Consider the following 26,760-nt stretch of genomic DNA (forward strand, 5'->3'; position numbering starts at 1 on the left):
TTTGCTCCTGGGTGGAGATGTCACACCTCTAGACCTCCTAGTAATGCACAGTGGAAGTGTACAAAAGGAGAATGTTAGCAGTCAGACATACACAAAAGAGAAAGCAGCACAATGAGTGGAAGAGCTAAAAGATCAGTGGGACTTGTCGGAGCACCTTTCTCCAAGGGCCAGGTAAGTGCATTCCTACAAGGCATACTTAATTGTGCATGTCACCACCTTAAGCTAGAACGTCACTGATAGTTCACATGAGCTCGAACACTAAATGGGATAAAATATAATACTTTATTGATATGCTTTAAAAATCTCTGGATAAAGTCCCAAATAATGATCAAACCTGAGCTTCTCAGGAGAGTGAGGAGGAATTTCTGACTCTGCCATGACTGACACAGTATGGAATATGTCCATGTCTTCACAGACACTGCTAAGTAGTCTACCTGACCCCGATGATTCTGACTGAAAAAAAAAAAAAAAAGAGTAGGGTCAATTCAGTGTAGTCAATGGACAAATAGTGAGATAGCAAAACAGGATCAGTGTTAAGAACATCATATTGTTAGCAGCAATCACTTCTGATTCTCATGAGAAGCTCAGGTCTGATCCTTATTTGGAAATTTATCCAGAGATTTTTAATGTATAATTACATTTTATCCTGTTTTAATAGGATTTAAGCTCAAGTGAATCAGTGGACTTCTTCTTGTGCAACTGAAGAGCAAACAGATATCACAGCATTCTGAGTGAAATTACCACCATTAGCTAACTCAGAAATAGGCGGTGTATAATGTTACTAAACAGATTTTGCCTCTGATGGTGACATCTATGGCTGATTAGTTTTATTTTATTTTGTTACACAGCATCATTATAAAAAAATCTGATCATTATATTCATTTTTCTGCTGAAGTTTTTGATGTTGCCATCAAGATTTACCAAGTTATTTGGTTTTCAGTCTAGGATATATTTTGAGTATTTTGTGTAAGTCTTAAGACGTGCTCACTACAGGGAGCGACTACACATGTGCTACACTTGAGCTGTGGGTCCTACACTAATTGCTAGGAGGAGACTTTGGGTTCATTTACCAGCATAAACATTTGGAGATGTTCCCATCATAAAAAGATTTCCCTGCCATTCCTCATGGTGAGATGTCCCTCCCAGGATAATCATTGACACATTACTTTGTAGTAATAATGATCAATTCAGAACATTTGTAAAACCGAACACAAATGCTGAGGACATTTGTAGGAAATTTGCTTGTTTTTGTCTTCCTCTAGATCAACTTGCAGGATAACAGGCTGAACTGGGTGGACAGTTTACTTTTTTTTGCCTTACAAACTATGTTACTCTGAGATATAACTAGTCTAGTCTGGAGATGTCATTTGGAATAATGTGAACACTGATAGTGAAACTCTTCAAAGAGGCACAGCCAATCTAATTGAATTAATGGCAAAGTAATTTGAAAAAATAAAAATCATGGGGACATTCATGAGATCTAGTTATTAAACTAACTGATAGACCTACAGCAATTATCATGACTGCGTAATGTAATATGAAGTATAATGCGTAATGTAATAAGAAGTATAATTCACACCACGTCTGGGCTGCCTGTTAGACACTAGCAGTGAAAATCAAATAATATGCCATACAAAGCCCAATAGCCAACTGAGTTTCCATTTGGCAAGTAAATATATCATGATCCCACAGTCCCAAATGCACTGAAAAGCGAAGTTGACTATGTTTTAATGGTGTGTATGTACTCAGTAATATGCAAAAAAAAATTTTGTAAATGCTAGCTGCGATTAGGACTGCAAGTTACAAGAATACAACTGTTCCATGTGGCTCTCTATTGCTGCTGATGACCCTATAAGACCTTCAGCTACCTATTTAAAGTGTTAACGTTGTACAGAACATAACCCTTAAAATAAAGTATGCAACTTGATATAATTTCACCCTCACAATGTTTTTTCTTTAGCCAAGAGGCGGTGTGGAAGAAGGTCCAATACATATCAGAAGAGCTGGGCTACTGGAAAAACTGAAAGAGCTTGGTGAGATATTAAGAATATCTGGTCTTGATTAGCTGGATTCAGCTAGACAAATGACAATTACAGGAGGGCGAGGCAACACATAAGCGACTATGGTGAGGCCAAAGACTGAAGTAGCATGCGGTTTTACTGTAAAATAGAGCAGTTTACAACGTGAACTCATAGAGCCGTGGTTTTTACAGATAAAATTTGTAAAAAATCTGCAAAAAGCAGACTGCAAAAACTGCACTGTCACCAAGATGCCCTGGTCCCAACATGGCAGATGATGGTTACCAGAATTATCCCATAAGCAGCCCCCACTGCATAATGACATGCACGGCATTGGAAACTACTGCATTTGTACAATATTATTCAATGAGGTGGCTGATGGATGGGTCTGTCACGTGCCCCTCCAGCAGTGGCCATGTAGAGACCAGAGCGCTGTGCTACGTTTTAGACTGTACTCGTCGAGGAGGCATCATTTTAGAAATGAGGACATTGGCACTGCTCTGGTAATAACATAATCAAAAATAAGTAGAAAGTTGCCAACCATGTTAGTTGTGGTGGCGGTGCTTTGCCAGGCAGACATTCGTAAATAAAAATACTTTTTTTTTTTTTTAAGTAAATGTATGGCAATATCGATAACATGCTAATGTAGGGACCCATCTGAAAGAGACTTGTTGCCATGGACAAATATTCTATACTTTCATCTCATGATCCATGCAGGATACATTGCTTATCAAAAAACTTGCAGGTGCTAAGATACACGCGGACTAGGGGTTATCCCATGATGAATGTAAAAAATGAAAATCACACATCATACAGTACATAATCTTTTTCTAACACTACTAGATCCAACCTTGTAGCTCACATAGGTCCAGAGATCACCGCAATCATTGGTTTTGCTCGATTTTCTCTTCCAGCTGGCAGTTTAGGTGGTATGTCCTTTCTGGTGCAGCTCCCTCTATGTCACAGCTCAGGGTGTGTATTCTTTCTTAACTAGTAACTAGTGCCAGACGAACATCTGCCGGGACGGTTCGCGAACGCGATCAAATGTTCTTGAACCACAAGTTTGCGGCAGGTCCCATTCATTTTAATGGCAGGCGAACCTGAAAAACCTTCAGCTCATATTTGCAGCCAAGAAATGATTACTAGAAGTGCACAAATAGTCCCACAACATGGACAGTGACATACCAGATGTATTATTCGAATTTGCGAATCTCCATTCATTATTTTTTTTCAATGCAAAATATCGGCAATATAATTTTTGCGTACGCGCATGCGCAAATGCACTATACAGTACCCAAATGCACTATAAAAGAAGTATATTGATATATAACACCCTGCTTCAATCAGTATTTTTTGGGGGGCGACTGGTATATCCCACCAGTAGAAATTATTTGTTCCAATAACGCCTGTCCCTCTATATACCTGCAGTATCGCAGCAGAACCGCACACAACTGCCGCACAATACAAATGCACTATAATATACTTTCTAACATAGAAAGTATATTATAACATTGTACAAGGAAGGCAATCCGTTAGAATATACATGAAGATAAAACGTAACCTTTAATAATTTTACTATGAGGGTCCATTCACACGTCCGTAAGTGTTTTGCGGATCCGCAAAACACGGACACCGGCAATGTGCATTACACAATTTGCTGACCACACATCGCCGGCACTATAATAGAAAATGCCTAATCTTGTCTGCAATTCCGGACAAGAATAGGACATGTTCGACTTTTTTCTGCTCTGCACTATGCTTGCCAGTTTTCGGAAAGTGGGCGTGTTTTCTTATGTAAATTAATCTCTAGACAGATTTACTATTGGGACTATTTAAAAAGTCACAAAAAAGTCCAAAAACAATGCGCAATTTCACTCCAGTGAGGACCACGCAATTCCCAGAGGTATGACCCCCACCGATCATGAGAGCGGTGGTCCCGAACCCCATGGAGCCCCCGTAAAAAAAATGGAGCAGCTGGATGGGCATGCTTGCTGGTACTCCATTGATTTCTATAGGAGTTCAGGAGATTTCTATAGCAGTATAGGAGTGCTGTATTGTATATCTCCAGAACTCCGACAGAAATAAATGGAGCGGCACACTCATGCCCAACTGGCTGCCCCCTTATTTCAGGGGGCTCCATATTGGATGAAATTATTTTGTGATAAAAAATTTTTTTTTAAAAATCCATATTTGAAATTTTATTTTACACAAATGATGACTCAGAACATCTTGCACAGTCATTCATTTGCACAAATGAGATCCTGATTATTATTTTTTTATTCTGACTCAACACAATGTCCAGTAAATCTAAATGATGAAACTTCCTGCATTTTAATGCTTACCTCATGCTGTGATACGTGCAGATTTACACTGTAGTGATTCACGGCAATGCTATTTTTTCTATCTAGACAGGCATGACACCCATTATTGTGCAAATTCCACAGCAAAAAAAAAAGTCACTAAATCATATCACAGCAATATAGGAAAAACCCTCTAATAAAACATAACCTTTAACAAAAAAAAACATAAAATAACCAAATATACTAATAACTATATATATATATATATATATATATATATATATATATATATATTAATCAGCAAAAGGCATTTTCTGATGAAAAAAATTCAAAAAGGTATTTTATTCTCCCAAAGTGATTGTGACGCTTCAGCTGAACATTACAGCCTATACAAGGACATTACTATATATCTATATATATATATATATATATATATATATATATCTATCTATATATATATATATATATATATATATATATATATATATATATATCCAGACGCGTGAATTGCATATAAAGCCATCAAATATTATTTAATTTTAAAAAAACTCAAATACTTAAAGTGCATCAAGAAGTGATATAACCACACACATAATACATATTAAAAATTAATTATAAATATGACAATGATAAAAAGGTGCTGCAATCCATGATTTACATAATAAAACCTTCATAATTGTTCATTACAGATGTGTCCCTCCTACTTTTTGTTCTGCTTGATTTATATTCTAGAACACAGGGCACACCTAAATTTGTGCACACATAAGCTGAAGCTGCTTAAATAAAGCAAACTAGCCTGAACCAGAAAAATGTTGATAGGCGAGTGAGTGTGGTATTCTTATAATACGTTAATTGGTATCATATACAGTACATTCTGTAACATATTTACTATACATCAAGCTTACTCTTATGTGTCATCGTGGAATGACCTATTGTGTAAACGACATTTTTATGTTTAACTATTTTAAAAGAGTTTTGGGTGATATTTTTAGTCCGTGTTTTAATATTCATATTGAAAAAAAAAAGACAAAAAACTGAAATGCTGCCGTTTTGAGTGTCATCACATAATATCATAATAGACTGACACTTCCAGCTCTGTAGAGATCACCTCTCAGCAATCTCATTAACATCAGAGGCTGAATTACAATGGATGGTAACACCTATATAAAGATAACACAGAATCATACCATTCACAGTAGGAAATGGCCACAGCTTATCTACTCCACCTCCATTCTCAATCACCTCTGTACAGGTCACTGAGCAGGTCTAGAACACTCTTCCATAGATATCAATGAACATCTCCTATGGTCTACGTGACTGAGCTCAGACAAGATATCTGCCTCTGTGATTGCATTTTCTGATTGAAAAAAAGCTTTTGTTTATTAGTAAAAAATATATATACATGTGATTAATTCCTATACATAAGGCTATTGAAAAGAAATACATGATTGTCCTGATACAGGTATTGGTCCGCAAAACTGCGGAACACAACTTGACTTTTTACCATCACAAGCAGTCAATGTCCATACTGCTATGGGTTTCAGACCGTGTTCCTAGTATTTAGATGTAATCTGTCCAGCAGATGCAGCTATGTTCCTTAGATTTTAGAAAAGCCCCTTAGCCATGCCCCAGACTATTCCCCAGTATAAAGAGTTCCTTTGTTTTGTCACAGAGTATGACGTGAAGGACTTTGGTGATCTGCATTTTCCTGATTTACCCACTGATGAACCATTTCAAAATGTGAAGAATCCACGGACTGTTGGTAAAGCTGCTGAAAAGGTTGCTAACACAGTTGCGGAAGTCAAGAAGAGTGGCAGAGTATGCCTGACCCTCGGAGGCGATCACAGGTCTGGCTTTGTTTGATTTTTAATGAGTTTAAGTGGTTGAACCTATAGGAATTAAAAATAAACTGTATTATTCACCTTGAGGGTAACTTTATGGCTTAGTCGGAAAATACAACAACAATCCTCTGATGCCCTATAGTCTGCACAATACAGACCAAGAAGAAACATAACTGGAAAGTGCAGCTATTAGGACACAATGGCACATTAAATCAGCATGTACTAATGTACCTCTATATTCCCGCTCCACCAAACTCTACATCTGACTGCTGCAGTAGATGCAAATTTCTACCTAAAAATAACAACATAGTAATAGCAATGGTATCAAATATAATAAAGCAAGAACCTGTCACCTCTACTATGCTACCCTCACTGAGCGTTTCTAAATGTTCATTGTGTTACCCTAAACATATAAATTACACTTTTAATTTCATTTGCAGACGAATTCAATAAGTATTATGCATTTTTGTACTTCCCACCTTTTATGCAAATTACCATAAAAGAGTCATATCTTACTTGTGTGACCAGAGAAGAGTCATATTATCAAGCTCTGACTCATCTCAGGTTAATTTGCATATATATCAAATCGGGTTTTTTACACAATAAAAGCACACAGAGCTATGGGGACTGGGTATTGCGGATGTGCTAGTGGCCATCTAGCAACCCATGTCCTGAGCTCTATACACAAAATCCAGATGACAGGTTCCCTTTAAGAGGACATGTCACCACCCCTGTCTGTTTTAGTAACTACCCAATGTAATAACAATTCTGGAACATCTGATCTTATGACTCTATGTTGCGCCATTGCTTTATTATTTCTACTTGAATTTTATTAATAATGGTACACCAGTTAGGGTGTGTCCCTTCACAGTCTGAGACTGTCCAATTAGTGGTGCCAGTCTGTGCAAGAACACAACTCCAACTAGTAACACTCAGTTGTATCTTTATTCGTACAGGTCTAGTGGGAATAGTAGGGGAATGGAACTACATAAAGTTATTGCATGCTAAAACAGACATTTTAGAAGAGGTGACAGGTCCTCTTTAAAACAAAGTGCTAATTGTTAGTGTTTTTTGTTGGCTGTCCTTGATGTCCTGTAAAAAAGGAACATTTTCAGTTATTTGGCATATTGAAGAGCAACCTATCACATGATGTTCCAACTGGAGAACTTTAGAGACAAATGGACTAAATGTCCCAAGTGAATATACTGTGACCTTCTACTTGTTTACTCATCTCCCTTTTGTTTGTGCTGATACAGCCTGGCAGTTGGGACAATCGCAGGTCATGCTAAGGTTCACCCTGATCTGTGTGTAATTTGGGTGGATGCCCACGCTGATATCAACACTCCATCGACATCACCCAGTGGCAACCTTCATGGACAGCCTGTCTCTTTCTTAATAAAAGAACTGGAAAACAAGGTAAGCAATAACTAATGTGTTATCACTATGTCCTGACTGTCTTAAGGTGGCCATACACGTCTAAAGTTAATCAAAACTGACCATTTTAACCAAATCAAAAGTTCCTCTGTTGAAATTTAACAACAAACATTTGTTTTCGTCAACTGATGACCAATCAATATCGTTTGGGAAGTCGGCAATGTTTAATATTTTCGTCCAACATCTTCCGTTCAAAGAAAGATCGTTCGTGAATGAAAGAGGTTTATTTGAAAGAATATTTCCACAAAGATCTTTCATCCATCACCCAGTTTCATTGAACGTATATGGACAGTTTGAACAACTCTAATGGCCAATATGACCACGTGTATGGTCATGTCTGTGAAATGAATGTTCACTAGATGACTGTTTAATGGCTGTTCAACCATCAACCAACTTCTATCTAATTTATATTGCCACTTTACTCAGTCTACGTTACTGTGTGAGACTATCTAGTTTTCTTTCTTTTCACACCTCTGTAGTTTTTCGTTCTAGATACATGTCCACTTTCGTCACTTAGGATTGTTTTGTCCTATTTCAAGGGCACTCAAGGGAGCAAGAAAGAATTAAGACAAATGTATGCCAGATGTATGCCATAGCATAAGAATGTAAACCATAATGGATATGACACTCATTTCCCATTGCTTTGGTTTAACCCCCTTAAAGATGACCCTCGCTTGTGCGGGCATCGGGCGCCATAGCCGCCAGGTTTCTGCCGTTTCAAACAGCAGATACCCATGGCAGATGTATGCGATCAGCACTATGGCTAATCGCATACATGTAACCTGCCAGATGCCACCAAGACATATAAGTAGTCCTTAAGAGGTCGACGCATGCTCCTGTGCCCTTAACAGCGTTCCCCGGCTGAGAATGGGCAACCTGTTACAGTATAGTAATATCCTGAAGCCTCAGGCAGGCTTTGGTACCTATTACTAGTTTATACCAATACAGACCAGCAGGTGGCAGCACTGTATTGGTATGTTGTAAGTTAGCCATCACAGAACACAATGCACAATCTAATGATTGGCAGTTATAGTCACCCAGGGTGACTTAAAAAAAAAATACATAACCAATAAAACAATACACATCATGGGCATTGTCATGTGCGAAAACATATAACAATATTTATCCTATAACATGAACGGTATAACGAATTTTTTTTAAATAAAAACGGCCAATTCACAATTTTTTGTCTCTTCAGCTCCCCCCAAAAAATGGAATAAAAAGTGATCAAAAAGTTGCACACACTTCAAAATGGTATCGCTGAAAAGTACAGACTGCCTGCAGAAAATGAGCCCTCATATAGCTACATACACCTAACTAAAAAAAAAAAAAAAAGTTATAGGAGTTAGAATATGATGATTAAAATGCAAGAAAAACTATACAAGTGTGAAATCGTTGTAATCATACTGACCTGGACAAGGCAGGTAACAGGTCACGTTTACCACATAGGGAACCCCATACAAAGAAAAAAAAAACTGTGGCAGAATTGCATTTTTCTTTTCCAATTCTACCCCAATTGGAAAAAAAATTCCAGCTCTCCACTATATCATATGCAATATTACCACAAATAGTGCCATTAGAAAGTACAACTTGTCCTGCAGCAGAAAAGCCCTTTTAAGGCTATGTGAATGGAAAAAAATAAAAAAAAAGTTATCGCTCTAAGAAGGTGAGGAGTGAAAAGCAAGAAAGAAAAAAAAAAAGGGAAAATCTCAAGGTCCTCTAAGGGTTACGTTTAAAATACAGAGATTTAAAATGATGTTTGTGTATCTTTTCTGCTCAATGGTCAGCATCCCGTTATAGAAAGATCCAATATCTTGCATTTCTATGCCAGTTTGATACAACAACTTACAAGACAATTGTCTCCTAGGTGCCAGACATCCCAGGATTCTCGTGGGTGAGGCCATGCCTGTCTGCTAAAGACATAGTCTACATAGGTCTGAGAGATGTGGACCCCGGAGAACAGTAAGTTGATTTTGAAGTCAGAATACTTTCTTGAAAGTCTCTTTGTACATAGTAATTTCAAACACTTAGAAACACCTTACAAACGTATGCAAAATCATGTAATTTCTGCCCTAGGGGTATTGTTCTTTTAAAAGAGGAAACGCAAGCCATTCTTTTAACCTCGATTCACTGGACGGAGGCCAAAAGGCTGTAAATATTGAGACAGGTTACCGTATTTTTCGCCCTATAAGACGCACCTGCCCATAAGACGCACCTGGGTTTTTGAGGAGGAAAATAAGAAAATTACGGGGGATCTGTGGATGGCACTGTTTTGGGGGCATCTGTAGATGGCACTGTTATGGGGGCATATGTGGATGGCACTGTTATGGGGGATCATTGTGGGGGCATCTGTGGATGGCACTGTTATGGGGGCATCTGTGGATGACACATATATAGTATCTTATGTGTCATCCACAGATCCCCCATAACAGTGTCCCTGTGTAGTGAATGGGGGCCGGCATCTGTTTCTGTAATGGCAGCGGGGCCCAGTGCAGTCACTGTATTCTACTACACCGGGCCCCGCTCTCTGTAGTATACGGTAATCATATCTAACTTGTGGGTATTGTTAAAGTATTCCAATAATCTTAAATCTAGCGCTGTACTACCTACAACTAACTTCTTGGCAGTCAGGAGGCTGGACGGGCAGGCGCTCGTAGTGTAGCTCACTACACTCACTGCGTCGCCCACTTTAAGAATGAAGCGGGTGGCGCAGGCACAGTGACCTGCGATATGAGGGTCCGTCTGGCCTCCTGACTGCCAAGAAGTTAGTTGATATGATTACCGTATACTACAGAGAGCGGGGCCCGGTGTAGTAGAGTACAGTGACTGCACCGGGCCCCGCTATTACAGAAACCGCCCCCCGGCCCCTCCTCCCTCTCAGCCTATTCACCGGACGGTCGAATACGTTTTTTTTGCAGTATAGAATAATATACTATGCTGTTTCATACAAAGATATGCAGAAGCTTCCGTCAAGTCATATAGCATATTTGGAGATCCTCCCAAGTTATATCTTTGAGGTAGCCTCAAATATTAATGTGAACAGAGTTCAAGTCCTTTGATGCCATCAAAGCCACCCAAGTGCAAGCATTATTAACATTATTGCACCAGTTATGAATTAAATTAATAATTCAATTATAAGCCATGTCCCCTTGTTGGTTAAGTCTTCTGTACAGTCCGCATAGGGATCCATAAGTTGGATGGAGGGTCATATGACCTGACACATCACTCAGACTCTTCCATTCTAACACAGCAACTGCTCTGAACTCCCAGCAGTACAAGTGCAGATGGTAAATGCAGTGTATTTGAATGGAGGAGACTGAGTGACATGGTCTGACCTGGTCATATGACCCTCCATCAGCAGCCATTTTATGGACAGGACCTCCATGTGGACAGCACAAAAGACTTGGCCAACTAGGGGATATACCCTATGAAATATAGAAAATGGTGCAGAATATCAACAAAGGCTATATTAGTAAGTGCCATATAGTAATTTCATATACACATTGATCAAGAGTAGCCAGAATGTGGCCAACCCCTTTAAGTGAGTTAAGTGAGCAATAAAGGATATTATGTCAAAATTAAATTTAGTCTAATTCAAATAGATGATATAAAGTGTAGATCATAGTGCTGTAACATTTCTGACATTTTTGGCATGTAGCCCACATGCCACATGATGTGGGTCCACACCTCTCAGTCTGCAGCTGAATGAGGCTGGTCTACGTGGACAACCTTTCTACTTATAAGCGGGTGTGGCAGGGTTGGGCTTATAGCTAATGGGGAGTTATGGCATACTTTGTGGATATGTCATAAATATCCGAGCTGCAAAAACCTTTTAAGAATCTGTCACCATGATTTTGGACTATTATCTGAAGTAATACATGTGCAGTACTGCAGATAAGGAGTCCAGATCTCCATTCAAAGCTGCACTGAAATACACAGTCCGGATTGCCAGGCTGTGCTAACATAATGGAAGGGACTCCTTTGGGCATGCAGTCCTGACAATGTATTTCAGCACAGCTTTAAACACTGACAGTGGCAGCAAAAGGGGGCAGTAGGAAAATAGAAAAATGGTGATCTGGACAGATTACTTGCAGGACTACTCATTTATTACTGTAGGTTATAGTCCACGATCTTGGGGACAGATTCCTCTTAAAGGAGTGGTGCCACTAAAAACATATCCCCTACGCACAGGACAGGGGAGAAGTCTTTGATCATTGAGAGACTGACCTCTGGGACCTACCTATAGGGGTCATGATAACAGTTAGCGCATGCGTGTCCACTGCTCCTTCTATAGGACTGCTGTGAGCACTGCAGTCCTATAGAACTGAATGGAGTGGTGGACACATGCGCACCACCACTCCTTTCCAATGCCCTGTTCTTGTGATTGCTGGGGGTCCCATTAATCAAACACTCTCTGTCCTGTGTATGGGGGAATAACTGTTATTAATGTTAGTGGCACAACACCTTTAAAGGGATATTGTAGTAAGGTAACTTACTTTTTGAAAAACTCCATTAAAGGGTTTCTACCACTTGAATATCACATATTTGGTGTTCAGACACTAGCGATTCGCTAGTGTCTGTTCTTGCCTACAAGCTAATTATCACATTAATCCGGGCTGCCGATACCTCAAAAAAAGCACTTATATCTTTATGCAAATGAGCCTCTAGGTGCTATGCAGGCGTTTTTCTAAGCACCTAGAGGCTCCGTCTACCTTGCATTTTGCCGCCCTGCGCCTCGCTCCAGCACGCCCATCTCTCACTGTAATCGATCCTCCCCCTGCTTCAGCCTTCCGAAATCCCGCGCCTGCGCCGTCCGTCGCGGCATTCGGAGGCATTCGGCGCAGGCGCAGTCAATGTCTGACCGCTTGCTGCTGGGCTTCGTCTGTCCCACGGAGCTCTGTGACGTCATCGGCGCAGGCGCAGTTGAAATGTCTGAGCAGGGAGCGGTCAGACATTGACTGCGCCGAATGCCTCCGAATGCCGCGACGGACGGCGCAGGCGCGGGATTTCGGAAGGCTGAAGCAGGGGGAGGATCGATTACAGTGAGAGATGGGCGTGCTGGAGCGAGGCGCAGGGCGGCAAAATGCAAGGTAGACGGAGCCTCTAGGTGCTTAGAAAAACGCCTGCATAGCACCTAGAGGCTCATTTGCATAAAGATATAAGTGCTTTTTTTGAGGTATCGGCAGCCCGGATTAATGTGATAATTAGCTTGTAGGCAAGAACAGACACTAGCGAATCGCTAGTGTCTGAACACCAAATATGTGATATTCAAGTGGTAGAAACCCTTTAAGGCTGCAAGCTGTGGCCCAACCAGAACCCATACCTATACATATAACCAATTTACCTTGCAATCCATTTGTCTAGCTCCTATGTGATCCTGCAACACATTGAGAGCATCATGGCGCCTGATCTTCCCTCACAAATCTTCAAACACTATAATCCCCACAATCGCTAGCTTTCCTGCTGAGTGTTGATGTTTATTGATTGGCTGCCTGATATACAGTCCGGTCACGCCCCCTCTTCTCAGTAATCACCAGCACACTAACACGCCCTTTGTTTCACAAGACATTTAGCTAGTGATGGCTAACCTCGGGCACTCCAGCTGTGGTGAAACTATGACTCCCGGCATGCTCCATTCATTTCTGTGGAGTTCTGAGAACAGCCAAGCAATTGTGCATCTTGTCGGAGGTTAGCCATCACAGGGCTAGAGAATTGATAGCAACACACTGAGCATGCTCGACCTAACAAAGGCTCAGGACTACCGGTCGATGCCATGGTAATTTACGAGGAAATACAGTGGGTAGCAGAGGAAGAAAACTATTTTTATAACTACTGAACGGTAAATATGTGACATTTACATTATATTAGGTAATTATTGATGATGAATTAGTCTAAAACATAAGTTATATTTAAAGTAACTGGAATACTCATTTAATAGTAGAAGCAGGGTGTGTATATATATATATATATATATATATAGAGACATACACACACACAGTACAGTGGTCCCTCAAGTTACAATATTAATTGGTTCCAGGACGACCATTGTATGTTGAAACGATGGTAACTTGAGTAATTGGTTCCAAAGCCTCAAAATGTAATCCAACATAAGATAAAATGAATGTTTAAGCTAAAAAAAAATAATAAGCAGATAGCTAAGACCGATCAAACAAGTCCTTACATATAACAGTCAGAAAAAGCTACATAGCAACTAATACAACTATTTTACCAGAGAAGTGGCCTTCATTGGTTGGATCTGAGTGTAAGGCATTGTATGTTGAGTCTAGTTTCAACTTACGAGGGGGGCCGGAAAAGACCATTGTATGGTGAAAATATTGTATCCTGAGGCCATTGTACAGTGTGGCAAAAAAAAGTATTTAGTCAGCCGCCAATTGTGCAAGTTCTCCCACTTAAAAATATGAGGGAGGCCTGTAATTTTCATAGTAGGTACACTTCAACTACGAGAGACAGAATGGGGGGGGGGGAAGAATACCGGAAATCACATTGTAGGATTTCTAATGAATTAATTGGTAAATTCCTCAATAAAAATAAGTATTTGGTCACCTACAAACAAGCAGGATTTCTGGCTCTCACAGACCTGTAACTTCTTCTTTAACCCTTTCATGACCAAGGGTCATTGATGCCCCAGTGTCCAAGTCAAAATTTACAAATCTGACATGCGTCACTTTATGTGGTAATATCTTTGGAACACTTTTACTTATCCACACCATTCTGAGATTGTTTTCTCGTGACACATTGTACTTCATGATAGTCATATATTTGAGTCAATATATTTCACCTTTATTTATGAAAAAATCCCAAATTTACCAAAAATTTGGAAAAATTCACAATTTTCCAAATTTCAATTTCTCTGCTTCTAAAACAGAAAGTCATACCTAATAAAATATTCATTACTTAACATTCCCCATATGTCTACTTTATGTTGGCATCATTTTTGAAATGTAATTTTATTATTTTAGGACGTTACAAGGCTTAGAAGTTTAGAAGCAATTCTTACAATTTTTAAGAAAATTTCCAAAACCCACTTTTTAAGGACCAGTTCAGGTCTGAAGTCACTTTGTGGGGCTTACATAGTGGAAACCCCCCATAAATGACCCCATTGTAGAAACTACACCCCTCATGTTACGCAAAACTGATTTTACAAACTTTGTTAACCCTTTAGGCGTTCCACAAGAATTAAAGGAAAATGGAGATTAAATTTCTAAATTGCACTTTTTTGGCAGATTTTCCATTTTATAATTTTTTTTTCTTTAACACATTGAGAGTTAACAGCCAAACAAAACTCAATACTTATTACCCTGATTCCGCGGTTTACATAAACACCCCACATGTGGTCGTAAACTACTGTACGGGCACACGGCAGGGCGCAGAAGGAAAGGAATGCCATACAGTTTTTGGAAGGCAGATTGTGCTGGATTGGTTTTCTGAACGCCATATGTTTTTTATTTTTCTGCCCATCGTCTTGTGCAGGGGCTCGTTTTTTGCAGAAAGTGTGGCGGTTTATATTGGTACCATTTTTGGGTACATAGGATTTTTTGATCATTCATTATTACACTTTATGGGGCAAGGTGACCCAAAAATTGGCTGTTTTGGAACAGTTTTCATTTATTTATTTTTACAGCGTTCATCTGAGGAGTTAGGTCATGTGATAGTTTTATAGAGAAGATCGTTACGGACGTGTCAATACCTAATATGTATACTTTTTCTTATTTATTTAAGTTTTACACAATAATAGCTTTTCTGAAACCAAAAAAAATGATGTTTTAGTGTCTCTATAGTCTGAGAGCCATAGCTTTTTTATTTTTTGGGCGATTGTCTTAAATAGGGTATCATTTTTTGCGGGACGAGGTGACGGTTTGATTGATACTATTTTGGCGGTCAAACGCCTTTTTGATCGCTTGCTGTTGCACTTTTGTGATGTAAGGTGACAAAAATGGCTTTTTTTTACACAGTTTTTATTTTTTAATTTTTATGGTGTTTATCGGACAGGGTCTATCATGTGATATCTTTATAGAGACGGTCGTTACGGACGCGGTGATACCTAATATGTGTAGTTTTTTCATTTTTAATTTTTTATAGGAAAATGTTATTTTTTTGAATTTTACATTTTTATTTAATAATTTTTACTTTAAATTTTTTTTCACTTTTTTTTATCAAGTCCCTCTTGGATCATGAAGATCCAGTGGGGCTGATGGCTGTACTATACTTTGCAATGCTCTTGCATTGCAAAGTGTAATACATTCAGATGCCCTGTAGGTGGCAACAGCGGACGCTTTTGCAAAGCGTCCGGTTGCCAGGGCAACCATCGGGGCTGCCATCGCAGCGCAGCAGCCCCGATGGTGGAGAGAGGGAGCCCCCTCCCTCTATTAACCCCATAGATGCCGCTGCCGCAGCATCTATCGTGTCACAGAATTTACAGCAGAGTGTCAGCATAGAGCTGACACTCTGATGATGGCGGCGGCTCAGGAATGGAGCCGCCGCCATCAAACAGCAGGGGGGCAGACGGGGGTCAGCGCTGGAACGGGGAGGAAGGTATGACAAGGCAGCAGGGGGCGGACTCAAGGAGGGGGCAGTGCCGCAGCACTAGGAACAGACGGAGGGGGCACAGATGGGCCTGCACAGATCGGGGCAGGGGGGTAAGTGTCTGCAGGCACAGATCGGGGGCGGGGGGCTGCACAGATGGGGGGCTGCAAGGACACTGATTTCAGGCTCTGATCTGCAGAGCGCAGATCAGAGCCTGAAACCGGCATTTTAACACTGCCGCGATCCGATTGGTTAGTCTGCACAGACTAACCAATCGGATCGATTGCCGGCAAGGGGCCACTCTGATTGGTCCCTTGCCGGCATTACTGCACTGTATGCTGTCCGTGACAGCAGCAGGGCAGGGGCAGAAGCTTTAATCCAAGCGCTTTGCAGCGCTTGGATTAAAGAGCTGCCAGAACGTATATATACATGGTAGCTGCACGGGGTATGTGCAGCTATCACGTATATATACAGATTGCGGTCGGGAAGGGGTTAAGAAGCTCCTCTGTCCTCCACTCGTTACCTGTATTAATGGCACCTGTTTGAACTTATCAGTATAAGGCCTCATGCCCACGACAGTATTTTTTCACGGTCCGCAAAAACGGGATCCGTAGGTCCGTGATCCATGACCGTTTTTTCGTCCGTGGGACTTCCTTGATTTTTGGAGGATCCACGGACATGAAAAAAAAAGTCGTTTTGGTGTCCGCCTGGCCGTGCGGAGCCAAACGGATCCGTCCTGAATTACAATGCAAGTCAATGGGGACGGATCCGTTTGACGTTGACACAATATGGTGCAATTGCAAACGGATCCGTCCCCATTGACTTTCAATGTAAAGTCTGGAGTCCCTTCTATACCATCAGATTGGAGTTTTCTCCAATCCGATGGTATATTTTAACTTGAAGCGTCCCCATCACCGTGGGAACGCCTCTATGTTAGAATATACTGTCGGATATGAGTTAGATCGTGAAAACTCATTTCCGACAGTATATTCTAACACAGAGGTGTTCCCATGGTGATGGGGACGCTTCTAGTTAGAATATACTACAAACTGTGTACAAGACTGCCCCCTGCTGCCTGGCAGCACCCGATCTCTTACAGGGGGCCGCGATCAGCACAATTAACCCCTCAGGTGCCGCACCTGAAGGGGTGAATTGTACTATCATATGCCCCTGTAAGAGATCAGGGCTGCCAGGCAGCAGGGGGCAGACCCCCCCCTCCCTCTATTGTAATAATTAGTTGGTGGCACAGTGTGCACCCCCCCTTCCTCCCTCTATTGTAATCATTCGTTGGTGGCACAGTGTGCGCCCCACATCGGCCCCCCTCCCTCTATAGCATTAACAACATTGGTGGCCAGTGTGCTGCCTCCCATCTCCCCCCCCCCCCCCGATCATTGGTGGCAGCGGAGTTCCGATCGGAGTCCCAGTTTAATCGCTGGGGCTCCGATCGGTAACCATGGCAACCAGGAAGCTACTGCAGCCCTGGTTGCCATGGTTACTTAGCAATAGTACAGCCGGTGTCCGGCCGGGAGCTCCTCCTACTGGTAAGTGACAGTTCATTTAGCAATGCACTTACCAGTAGGTGGAGCTCCCGGCTGGACACGAACATCGCAGCAGCCAGCAGGTAACTATGAATCTTCTACTATTGTACTATTGCTAAGTAACCATGGCAACCAGCACTGCAGTAGCGTCCTGGTTGCCATGGTTACCGATCGTAGCCCCAGCGATTAAACTGGGACTCCGATCGGAACTCCGCTGCCACCAATGATGGGGGGGGGGGGAGATGGGAGGCCGCACACTGGCCACCAATGTTGTTAATGCTATAGAGGGAGGGGGGCCGATGGGGGACGCACACTGTGCCACCAACGAATTATTACAATAGAGGGAGGAAGGGGGGGGCCGATGGGGGGCGCACACTGTGCCACCAACAAATTATTACAATAGAGGGAGGAAGGGGGGGGGGGCGCACACTGTGCCACCAACAAATTATTACAATAGAGGGAGGGAGGGGGGGGGGCCGCACTGGCCACCAATTATATTCAAACTGGGGAGGGGGGGGGGGTCTGCCCCCTGCTGCCTGGCAGCCCTGATCTCTTACAGGGGGATATGATAGTACAATTAACCCCTTCAGGTGCGGCACCTGAGGGGTTAATTGTGCTGATCACGGCCCCCTGTAAGAGATAGGGTGCTGCCAGGCAGCAGGGGGCAGTCTTGTACACAGTTTGTAGTGTATTCTAACTAGAAGCGTCCCCATCACCATGGGAACGCCTCTGTGTTAGAATATACTGTCGGATATGAGTTTTCACGAAGTGAAAATTTAGATCTGAAAAAGCTTTTATGCAGATGGATCTTCGGATCCGTCTGTATGAAAGTAACCTACGGACACGGATGCAAATCTTGTGTGCATCCGTGTTCTTTCACGGACCCATTGACTTTAATGGGTCCGTGAAGCGTTGTCCGTCAAAAAAATAGGACAGGTCCTATTTTTTTGACGGACAGGATACACGGATCACGGTCTCGGCTGCAAAACTGTGCATTTTCCGATTTTTCCACGGACCCATTGGAAGTCAATCGGTCCATGAAAAAAAACGGAAAACGGCACAACGTAACCTGTCCGTAACCTAAAACAGTCACACTCCAAACTCCACTATGGCCAAGACCAAAGAACTGTCGAAGGACACCAGAAACAAAATTGTAGACCTGCACCAGGCTGGGTAGACTGAATATGCAATAGGCAAGCAGCTTGGTGTGAAGAAATCAATTGTGGGAGCAATTATTAGAAAATGGAAGACATACAAGACCACTGATAATCTCCCTCGATCTGGGCTCCACGCAAGATCTCACCCTGTGTGGTCAAAATGATCACAAGAACGGTGAGCAAAATTCCCAGAACCACACGGGGGGACCTAGTGAATGACCTGCAGAGAGCTTGGACCAAAGTAACAAAAGCTACCATCAGTAACACAATGCGTCACCGGGGACTCAAATCCTGAAGTGCCAGACATGTCCCCCTGCTTAAGCCAGTACATGTCCGGGCATGTCTGAAGTTTGCTAAAGAGCATTTGGATGATCTAGAAGAGGATTGGGAAAATGTCATATGGTCAGATGAAACAAAAGTAAAACTTTTTGGTAAAAACTCAACTAGTCATGTTTGGAGGAGAAAGAATGCTGAGTTGCATCCAAAGAACACCATACCTACTGTGAAACATGGGGGTGGAAACATCATGCTTTAGGGCTGTTTTTCTGCAAAGGGACCAGGATGACTGATCCGTGTAAAGCAGGCATCCTCAAACTGCGGCCCTCCAGCTGTTGCAAAACTACAACTCCCAGCATGCCTAAACAGTCTACAGGTATCAGCCTACAGCAGGGCACTGTGGGAGTTGTAGTTTTACAACAGCTGGAGGGCCGCAGTTTGAGAATGCCTGGTTAAAGGAAAGAATGAATAGGGCCATGTATTGTGAGATTTTGAGTGAAAACCTCCTTCAATCAGCAAAGGCATTGAAGGTGAAACGTGGCTGGGTCTTTCAGCATGACAATGATCCCAAACACACCGCCCGGGCAACGAAGGAGTGGCTTCGTAAGAAGAATTTCAAGGTCCTAGAGTGGCCTAGCCAGTCTCCAGATCTCAACCCCATAGAAAACCTTTGGAAGGAGTTTAAAGTCTGTGTTGCCCAGCGACAGCCCCAAAACATTACTGCTGTAGAGGAGATCTGCATGGAGGAATGGGCCAAAATACCAGCAACAGTGTGTGAAAACCTTGTGAAGACTTAAAGAAAACGTTTGACCTCTGTCATTGCCAACAAAGGGTATATAACAAAGTATTAAGATGAACTTTTGTTATTGACCAAATACTTATTTTCCACCATAATTAGCAAATAAATTCTTTAAAAAAAATATGACAATGTGATTTTCTGGATTTTTTTCTTCTCATTATGTCTATCATAGGTATACCTATGATAAAAATTACAGGCATCACTCATCTTTTTAAGTGGGAGAACTTGCACAATTGGTGGCTATCTAAATACTTTTTTTGCCCCGCTGTATCTTGAGGGACATCTATCTATCCTGTATATATAAAATTTACACCATATGTTGCAATACAAACAAATTTTTCTGTGAAGGAGTTTTTTTGCGAGGTACCACATGTAAGAATCAACTTCAGTTTTAGCATACATTTACTTTCAGTTAAACCCTAGTGCAGTGAGAAAAAATACCACAAGCTGTTAAAAGAATATGGAAATCATAATAATCAGAAAAAATTACCAACTTCGTGCATTGGATAAACAATGACATTAAGGGTCCATTCACACTTCCGTTGTTTCTTTCCTGATCTGTTCCGTTTTTTGCGGAACAGATCTGGACCAGATCTGTACCCATTCATTTTCAATGGGTCCTGAAAAAAAATTGGACATTGTGCTGTCCGATTTTTTTCAGGACCCATTGAAAATGAATGGGTACAGATCTGGTCCAGATCTGTTCCGCAAAAAACAGAACAGATCAGGAAAGAAACAACGGACGTGTGAATGGACCCTAAATAACACTAGTATACATATGCTGAATACTTATGTCACCTTTTTTCAGTTTGATTCTGAAGACACTGGGAATAAAGTCTTACTCAATGTCGGATGTGGACAGACTGACAATTAACAAAGTGATGGAAGAAACCATTGAATACTTAGTGGGAAAGTAAGTATGCAAACAGCAGATATGTGACAAATAGTACATTCAGAAGATAGCAATGTCACTTCACTATAAGTCACGGCCTACGTAACTCCAACAAAGTGGTCTAACGTGAAATAAATAATCATAGGGATGTTTCATATTGTAGACAGACATCCACTTTGGATGTTTTTTGGCTTAAAGACCGTGCATATTGCCACAGAGAAAAGTTAGGGTGCGGTACCAGCTTTAGCCCTGTAAAAGTGACTTTAGTGGTGAGATTGTGGCAAACGTGTGCAGCGATAAGTGGTGTGGTAAGAAAACATGTCACATCATGTCCAATGAATAAAGAACTATAATTATCAGAATAGCGTATCATTATCTCTAAACGTTGTAACTAAGACCACTAAGAGAGTGGTATTACAGGACTTGTAAAATCTTGCTGTGTAATCTTCTGATGTCACAGATTAAAGAGGACCTGTCACCAATGCAGCACCATGTTATAGAGCAGGAGGAGCTGGGCTGATTGATATATATTTTTGGTGGAAAAAGTTTCAGTAAAATTAATGATTTACACATTTATCTCTTTGCATTTTTTCAACTCTTGGTTGCTATGGGCAACTAAGCCAGTTTACTTTACACCAGTTTGATAAATTTCGCCCTAAGAGTATTATTTACGGTACATGTGGTGGATATGCTGTCATTTTTCTATCTGGATATGAGGGCAGCAAATCTGTACCATATCAAAGTGACAGCAAAATGGATGAGATTTGTAAATTACATGCTGCGCAGTAAAAAAAAAATATATTTATTACTGTATAGTTCACCTTTTGCAATGCATAGGTTGAAATCTGCTGCGAAATCTGTAACACCCGGACTATGACATGCATTTGTGTCGACGTATCCTAAAGGTAGTGGGCATAGTACAGCTCAACTACACATTGAGGAATATTGGCAGCTACTAAGCTACGCCTCACCACTTATTCTTTCTGAAATACTAAATCCATGGCAAACTATGCATGAATAAAACAGGCCTGCAGATCCTTACATCGATGGGTCATTAATACTACAGTAACTGTACAACTGATGCTTGGGGAGAGAAAAGAAATCGCAATAATGATTTTCTAGAAGTGACTCAGTAACAACTTGAATGTGTATCGTTAAAAAAAAAAAAAGTTTTCTTGCGCTAACTTTAGTCAAATTAGTTCACCTCCTCAAATAAAATATCTTCTGTTTTACTTTCCGTTTTTAAAGGAAGAAGAGACCAATCCATTTAAGTTTTGATATAGACGGTCTGGACCCCAGTGTGGCACCAGCTACTGGAACACCTGTCCCTGGAGGACTGACTTACAGAGAGGGCATGTACATTACAGAACAAATTTACAACACAGGTAAAACAACTTTTGTACTTTCATTGGTTGCTAGGGTAAAAAGTATATATTTTTTCCTAATACGTTTTTCAATACATGAGGTTAAGCCTGTAAGATTAATGCTTTTTATCCTGTAGTATGGACTACAGTGTCAGAAAGTTCTTTTTGCTTAAAAGGGTTGGTAATTTTGTTATATTTATAGATTACTTATAGGTTTTCTGTGCCTGCTTCTGTTATCTTGCGTACTTATTTCTGCCATGTTTTTAGATGGGGCTGCTGCTCCTGTATACAGTGCCTGTGCACACTTATGGCGGTGTTGGCCCCTCTAAATAAAGTCATTCAAAATAGTTCCAGTGCGAAAAAAAACCTTCCTGCCGGCTGTGCACCCTCCCCTTGTGTGTTCTACTGCGTAGACTCCACATCCTGAGTGCTGCGTCTGAGCAGTAGCAAATTTCCATGCCTCTAGTGTTCTGTCCTTGCTGCTGCCTGCAGACTGGAGTGTGCGCACTGCCACCTGAGCGGAGAATGCCAGTACACGTGCTCTAGTCTGTAGGCAGCAGAAAGGACAGAATACTAAAGGCATGATTTGCTACTGCTCAGACGCAGCACTCAGGATGTGGAGTCTACAGTAGTACAACACATAAGGGGAGCGCGCACAGCCGGCAGGACGAGGTTTGGCACTGGAACCATTTTGAATTATGTCATTTAGAGAGGCCAGCGCTGCCAATGCAGGAGCAGCAGTCCCATCCAACAATGTGGTCCAGAAACACCATAGTGTAAATATACTTTAGATAACAGAAGCAGGCACAGAAAACCTGTAAGTAATCTAGATATATAACAAAAAAATAATACAACCCCTTTAAGCTCCTGACCCCTGATGACGCCGGTTGCACAGCAAAACATGTCAAGGGAGCTTTAGTGTTTGATCTCTTTTAAAATCAATATTCTCCTAGTGTTTGATGTGACTGGTGGTGTCATACTGATGGGGCAATGTCAATAATCCTATGGGCAGGACTGCAAGTGAAAAAATGAAGACAGTTATGGTATTCTGGTCTAATATAGGAAACAGGCTAGGGCAGTGATGGCTAACCTTGGCACTCCAGCTGTGTTAAAACTCCCAAGATGCCCTCCTTGCTTGGCTGCTCTTAGAACTCTATAGAAATAAATGGAGCATGCTGGAAGTCGTAGTTTCACCACAGCTGGAGTGCCAAGGTTAGCCATCACTGGGCTAGGGTATTGATCGGTGACAACGGTTCAAGTGAGTTCAGTGTCAGAAACTTGCAGCGTGTGGCAGTGTGAGTTCCCGTTCTGAAGTATGCTTCTCTGATGGCAGTGTAAGCATAGCCTTAGTTTGTTAACATTTACTGTGTAAGTGATCGCTTCCTTGGGTCTACTCTGTTTGAACTTTTTGCCGCCAGAAAATACTTGGGGGGAAATTTATCATGAGGAGAAAATTTGAAGTCAGTTTTCCTTGAGTCTGTGTTGACATTCCTTATGTCACATTTATCAAATGTCTCATGTTGTTTGATAAGTTTGTCTTATCCTTACACCTAGCACTTTTATCTAGAAAAGTGACTCCAGTTTTCCTACTCCTCCTGGAGTGAGATTGAATTTTTTTTTGTGACTTTTTAAAAAGTGTCTATGATAAATCTGGAGTGAAACTCATTAACATAGCTAACCACATCCACTTTTCAAAGTGGTATAAAACTGCAAAAAACTTTTTGAAGCCAGAATTCTAGAATGAAGGTATGCTAAATCTGCCCCTTGGTCTCCAACCTATGGTGCATCAGCTATTGCAATCCTATTCTCCCAGCATTCCTTGACATTTACTGACTCATACTGTGCTATCTCCATAGCCCTTGTGGCAATTCTTTACCCTTATCTTTGAAATTCCTTTAGAAAGAGGAGTCAAACAGGTTCTTAACACCCAGTAGCAAAAGAGGTCCAACCAGGGCTGTGACACTTCTATTCAATTGTCCGATAACTGCTGCATATGTTGGCTCTATGGTATGTACTCACCTTAGCATTGAGGATTTAAATAGTATTAGGGTAGTTCACAGAGAGGATTTTGGAGCGTTTCTACCTCAAAAACAGCTCCAAAAAACACATCAAAACTGCCTCACGCATTCATTTGATTGGAAATAGCGTGTGGAAAAAAGCAGCATGCCCTAGCTTGGGGCGGAATCCACTCTGATTGCTTATGTGTCCATGCGTTTTGTGCACAGTTTTTGCCATGGATCCGCACCAAAAGCTACAAATAGAAAATGCAGTTTTGTATTGAAGTAAACACCCATTGCAGATTCCAGGCTGAATTTTGTAGGAAGAATTTCAAAATCCATCATGTTAACATACCCTAAAAGTCACTTTTAACTACACGCATACTTAAAGGGGTTGTCCAGCCTTTTTTAAGTGATGACCAATCCTAACGATAGGCTATTACCAGCTGATTGGCAGGGTCCAACGCCCCACACCCCATTGATAAGTTGTTGCCTGAAATTGTCACCAGAGCAACAGTGGACAGCACTCGTCACAGCAGAGCTGTCCACGACAATGTGGATAGTACAGAGTAGTCCCGGTGCAGACTTCCATCGATAGAGCTACACAGAACAGCTGATCAGAGAGGATGTCAGACCCCTGAGGATAGGCCATCACTAATAAATGCTGGACAACCTCTTTAATATGTCATATCACTGGGTTAACTTTACAGATTGTAGAGGCAGTAATCATAATCGGCCTCTAAAGCAGGGATGCCCAACCTGCAGCCCTCCAGTTGTTGTAAAACTACAACTGCCAGTATGCCTGGACAGCCTACATCTATTACAGCATGCTGGGAGTTGTAGTTTTGCAACAGCTGGAGGGCCGCAGATTGAACATCCCTGCTCTAAAGAAACCAGATTTATGACTTCTAAACACACAATAGTAAAACCATTTAACTTTACAAATGAATAGGGTTGATAACATGTGAATATAGAACAGGCATCCTCAAACTGTGGCCCTCCAGCTGTTGTAAGACTACAACTCCCACAATGCCCTGCTGTAGGCTGATACCTGTAGGCTGTTCGGGCATGCTGGGAGTTGTAGTTTTGCAACAGCTGGTGGGCCGCAGTTTGAGGATGCCTGATATAGAATATCAGCATTAAGTACAGAGCCATGTAAGTAATTTGGAGGTTAGACAGAAGCTTTTGACCTCTATAAATAAAGATAATTGCTGAAGATGTTTCAAATAGAGTATAGTGAAATTAATTTAACTTTGAACTTAATGTGGAATTTTGTGTACAATTCAGGTTTATTGTCTTCCATGGATATGATGGAAGTCAACCCATCGCGTGGAGAAACGGAAAGGGATACTCAGCTGACTGTGAACACTGCTGTCAATATGATCTTATCTAGCCTTGGAAAGGCTCGGGATGGATTTCATGCATCATCATTGTATCTTCCAGATATCAGCTAAACCTATAGCCGTCTGAAACTTCCATACCATATTCTAATCGCTCTCTGTTAGCAAATCAATACGGGGTATCTATAAAGAGACTGTTTCGTACCGATAGACTTTATCCGAAAGGTTGATGTAAAACAATGACGTGGCTCATTTTAATATCACCTCAGCATTTATATTCATTTATCATAATTGACTGCATAAAATGGAAGAATACATATGGTAACTGTGCAAATGCATTACATTACTTATCTTGTATGTAGGCCGAGTTAAAGAGGACCTGTCACGACAAAACGCAATGCACCATGTTATAGAGCAGGAGGAGCTGAGCAGATTGATATATAATTGTAGGAAAAAGATCCAGTAAAACCTCCTGTGAACAGCTATCGGTACAAGAGGAAGGTGTCATCAGTGATTGATAGCACTGTGTGTATAAGTGTACATAGATAGCTGTCAGTCACTGGTAACACCTCCTCCCTGTACCGATAGCTCTTCACAGGGCTGAAAAAAAGCAGAGATGTAAATGTATAAAATATATTACAGGTTTTACTAAATCTTTTCCCATAAAAGTATATATCAATCTGCTCAGCTGCTCCAGCTCTACAACATAGTGCTTTCAGATTGCATTGCATTTTGTGGTGACAGGTCCCCTTTAAAAGGGCTTTACATAGGGTAAGGATCTCCTGAGAATGTTGGTTCCTGATCATTCCCCAGTGTAAACATGTCCGGCAATCAAACGAAAAATTAATGAACTTGTTTGTGTTTTAAATTTTTTTTATGCAGATAAAAGAATCATCATTGTTTGGCATCAGTCCCCCTTGTGTAAACAAGGGCATGCTGTCAGAAAACATTTTAAGTGTATTACAAAGAAGGGTCATACAAGCGATTGCTCGAACCTATTCCCAAATTTGTTGGAAGTAAACAGCACCGACTGACGTGCTATATATGTTCACCGGTGCTCATTACTGGCATGTAAACAGTTGTTACAGTGCTTCTATGGGTGATAACACCATAATACAGAGACTGATGGAGCAAGAGAGGCATACGGAGGAATAGTAGGACACCATACCCTTGTTAGGGTGTCCTATCACAGCTCCATACAACAGGATGATTGCAGAGACCTGCAATTTGGCTAAGGGCTCTTTCATCTGCTGCGTGAAA

The 26,760-nt window shown here is 41.3% G+C and overlaps 1 protein-coding gene and 1 long non-coding RNA gene across 2 annotated transcripts in view; one reads left to right on the forward strand and one right to left on the reverse strand.

The window, feature by feature from the left end:
* On the forward strand, positions 1-26,400 carry ARG1 (arginase 1). Its single transcript, XM_044288752.1, has 8 exons — positions 1-171; positions 1,961-2,033; positions 5,991-6,165; positions 7,416-7,575; positions 9,461-9,555; positions 20,716-20,820; positions 22,048-22,184; positions 25,448-26,400. The coding sequence occupies exons 1-8, from the start codon at positions 112-114 to the stop codon at positions 25,612-25,614; spliced, it is 972 nt and encodes a 323-aa protein (XP_044144687.1). The 5' UTR covers positions 1-111; the 3' UTR covers positions 25,615-26,400.
* LOC122933764 overlaps positions 6,100-26,760 on the reverse strand; it is a 38,804-nt gene continuing 18,143 nt past the window's right edge. The window contains exon 5 of the long non-coding RNA XR_006388553.1: positions 6,100-6,207. This is a non-coding gene — a long non-coding RNA (uncharacterized LOC122933764). The remainder of the gene's footprint in view (positions 6,208-26,760) is intronic.

This window comes from Bufo gargarizans, chromosome 4 (assembly GCF_014858855.1).
Source record: "Bufo gargarizans isolate SCDJY-AF-19 chromosome 4, ASM1485885v1, whole genome shotgun sequence".
In the NCBI taxonomy this organism is placed as follows: Eukaryota; Metazoa; Chordata; class Amphibia; order Anura; family Bufonidae; genus Bufo; species Bufo gargarizans.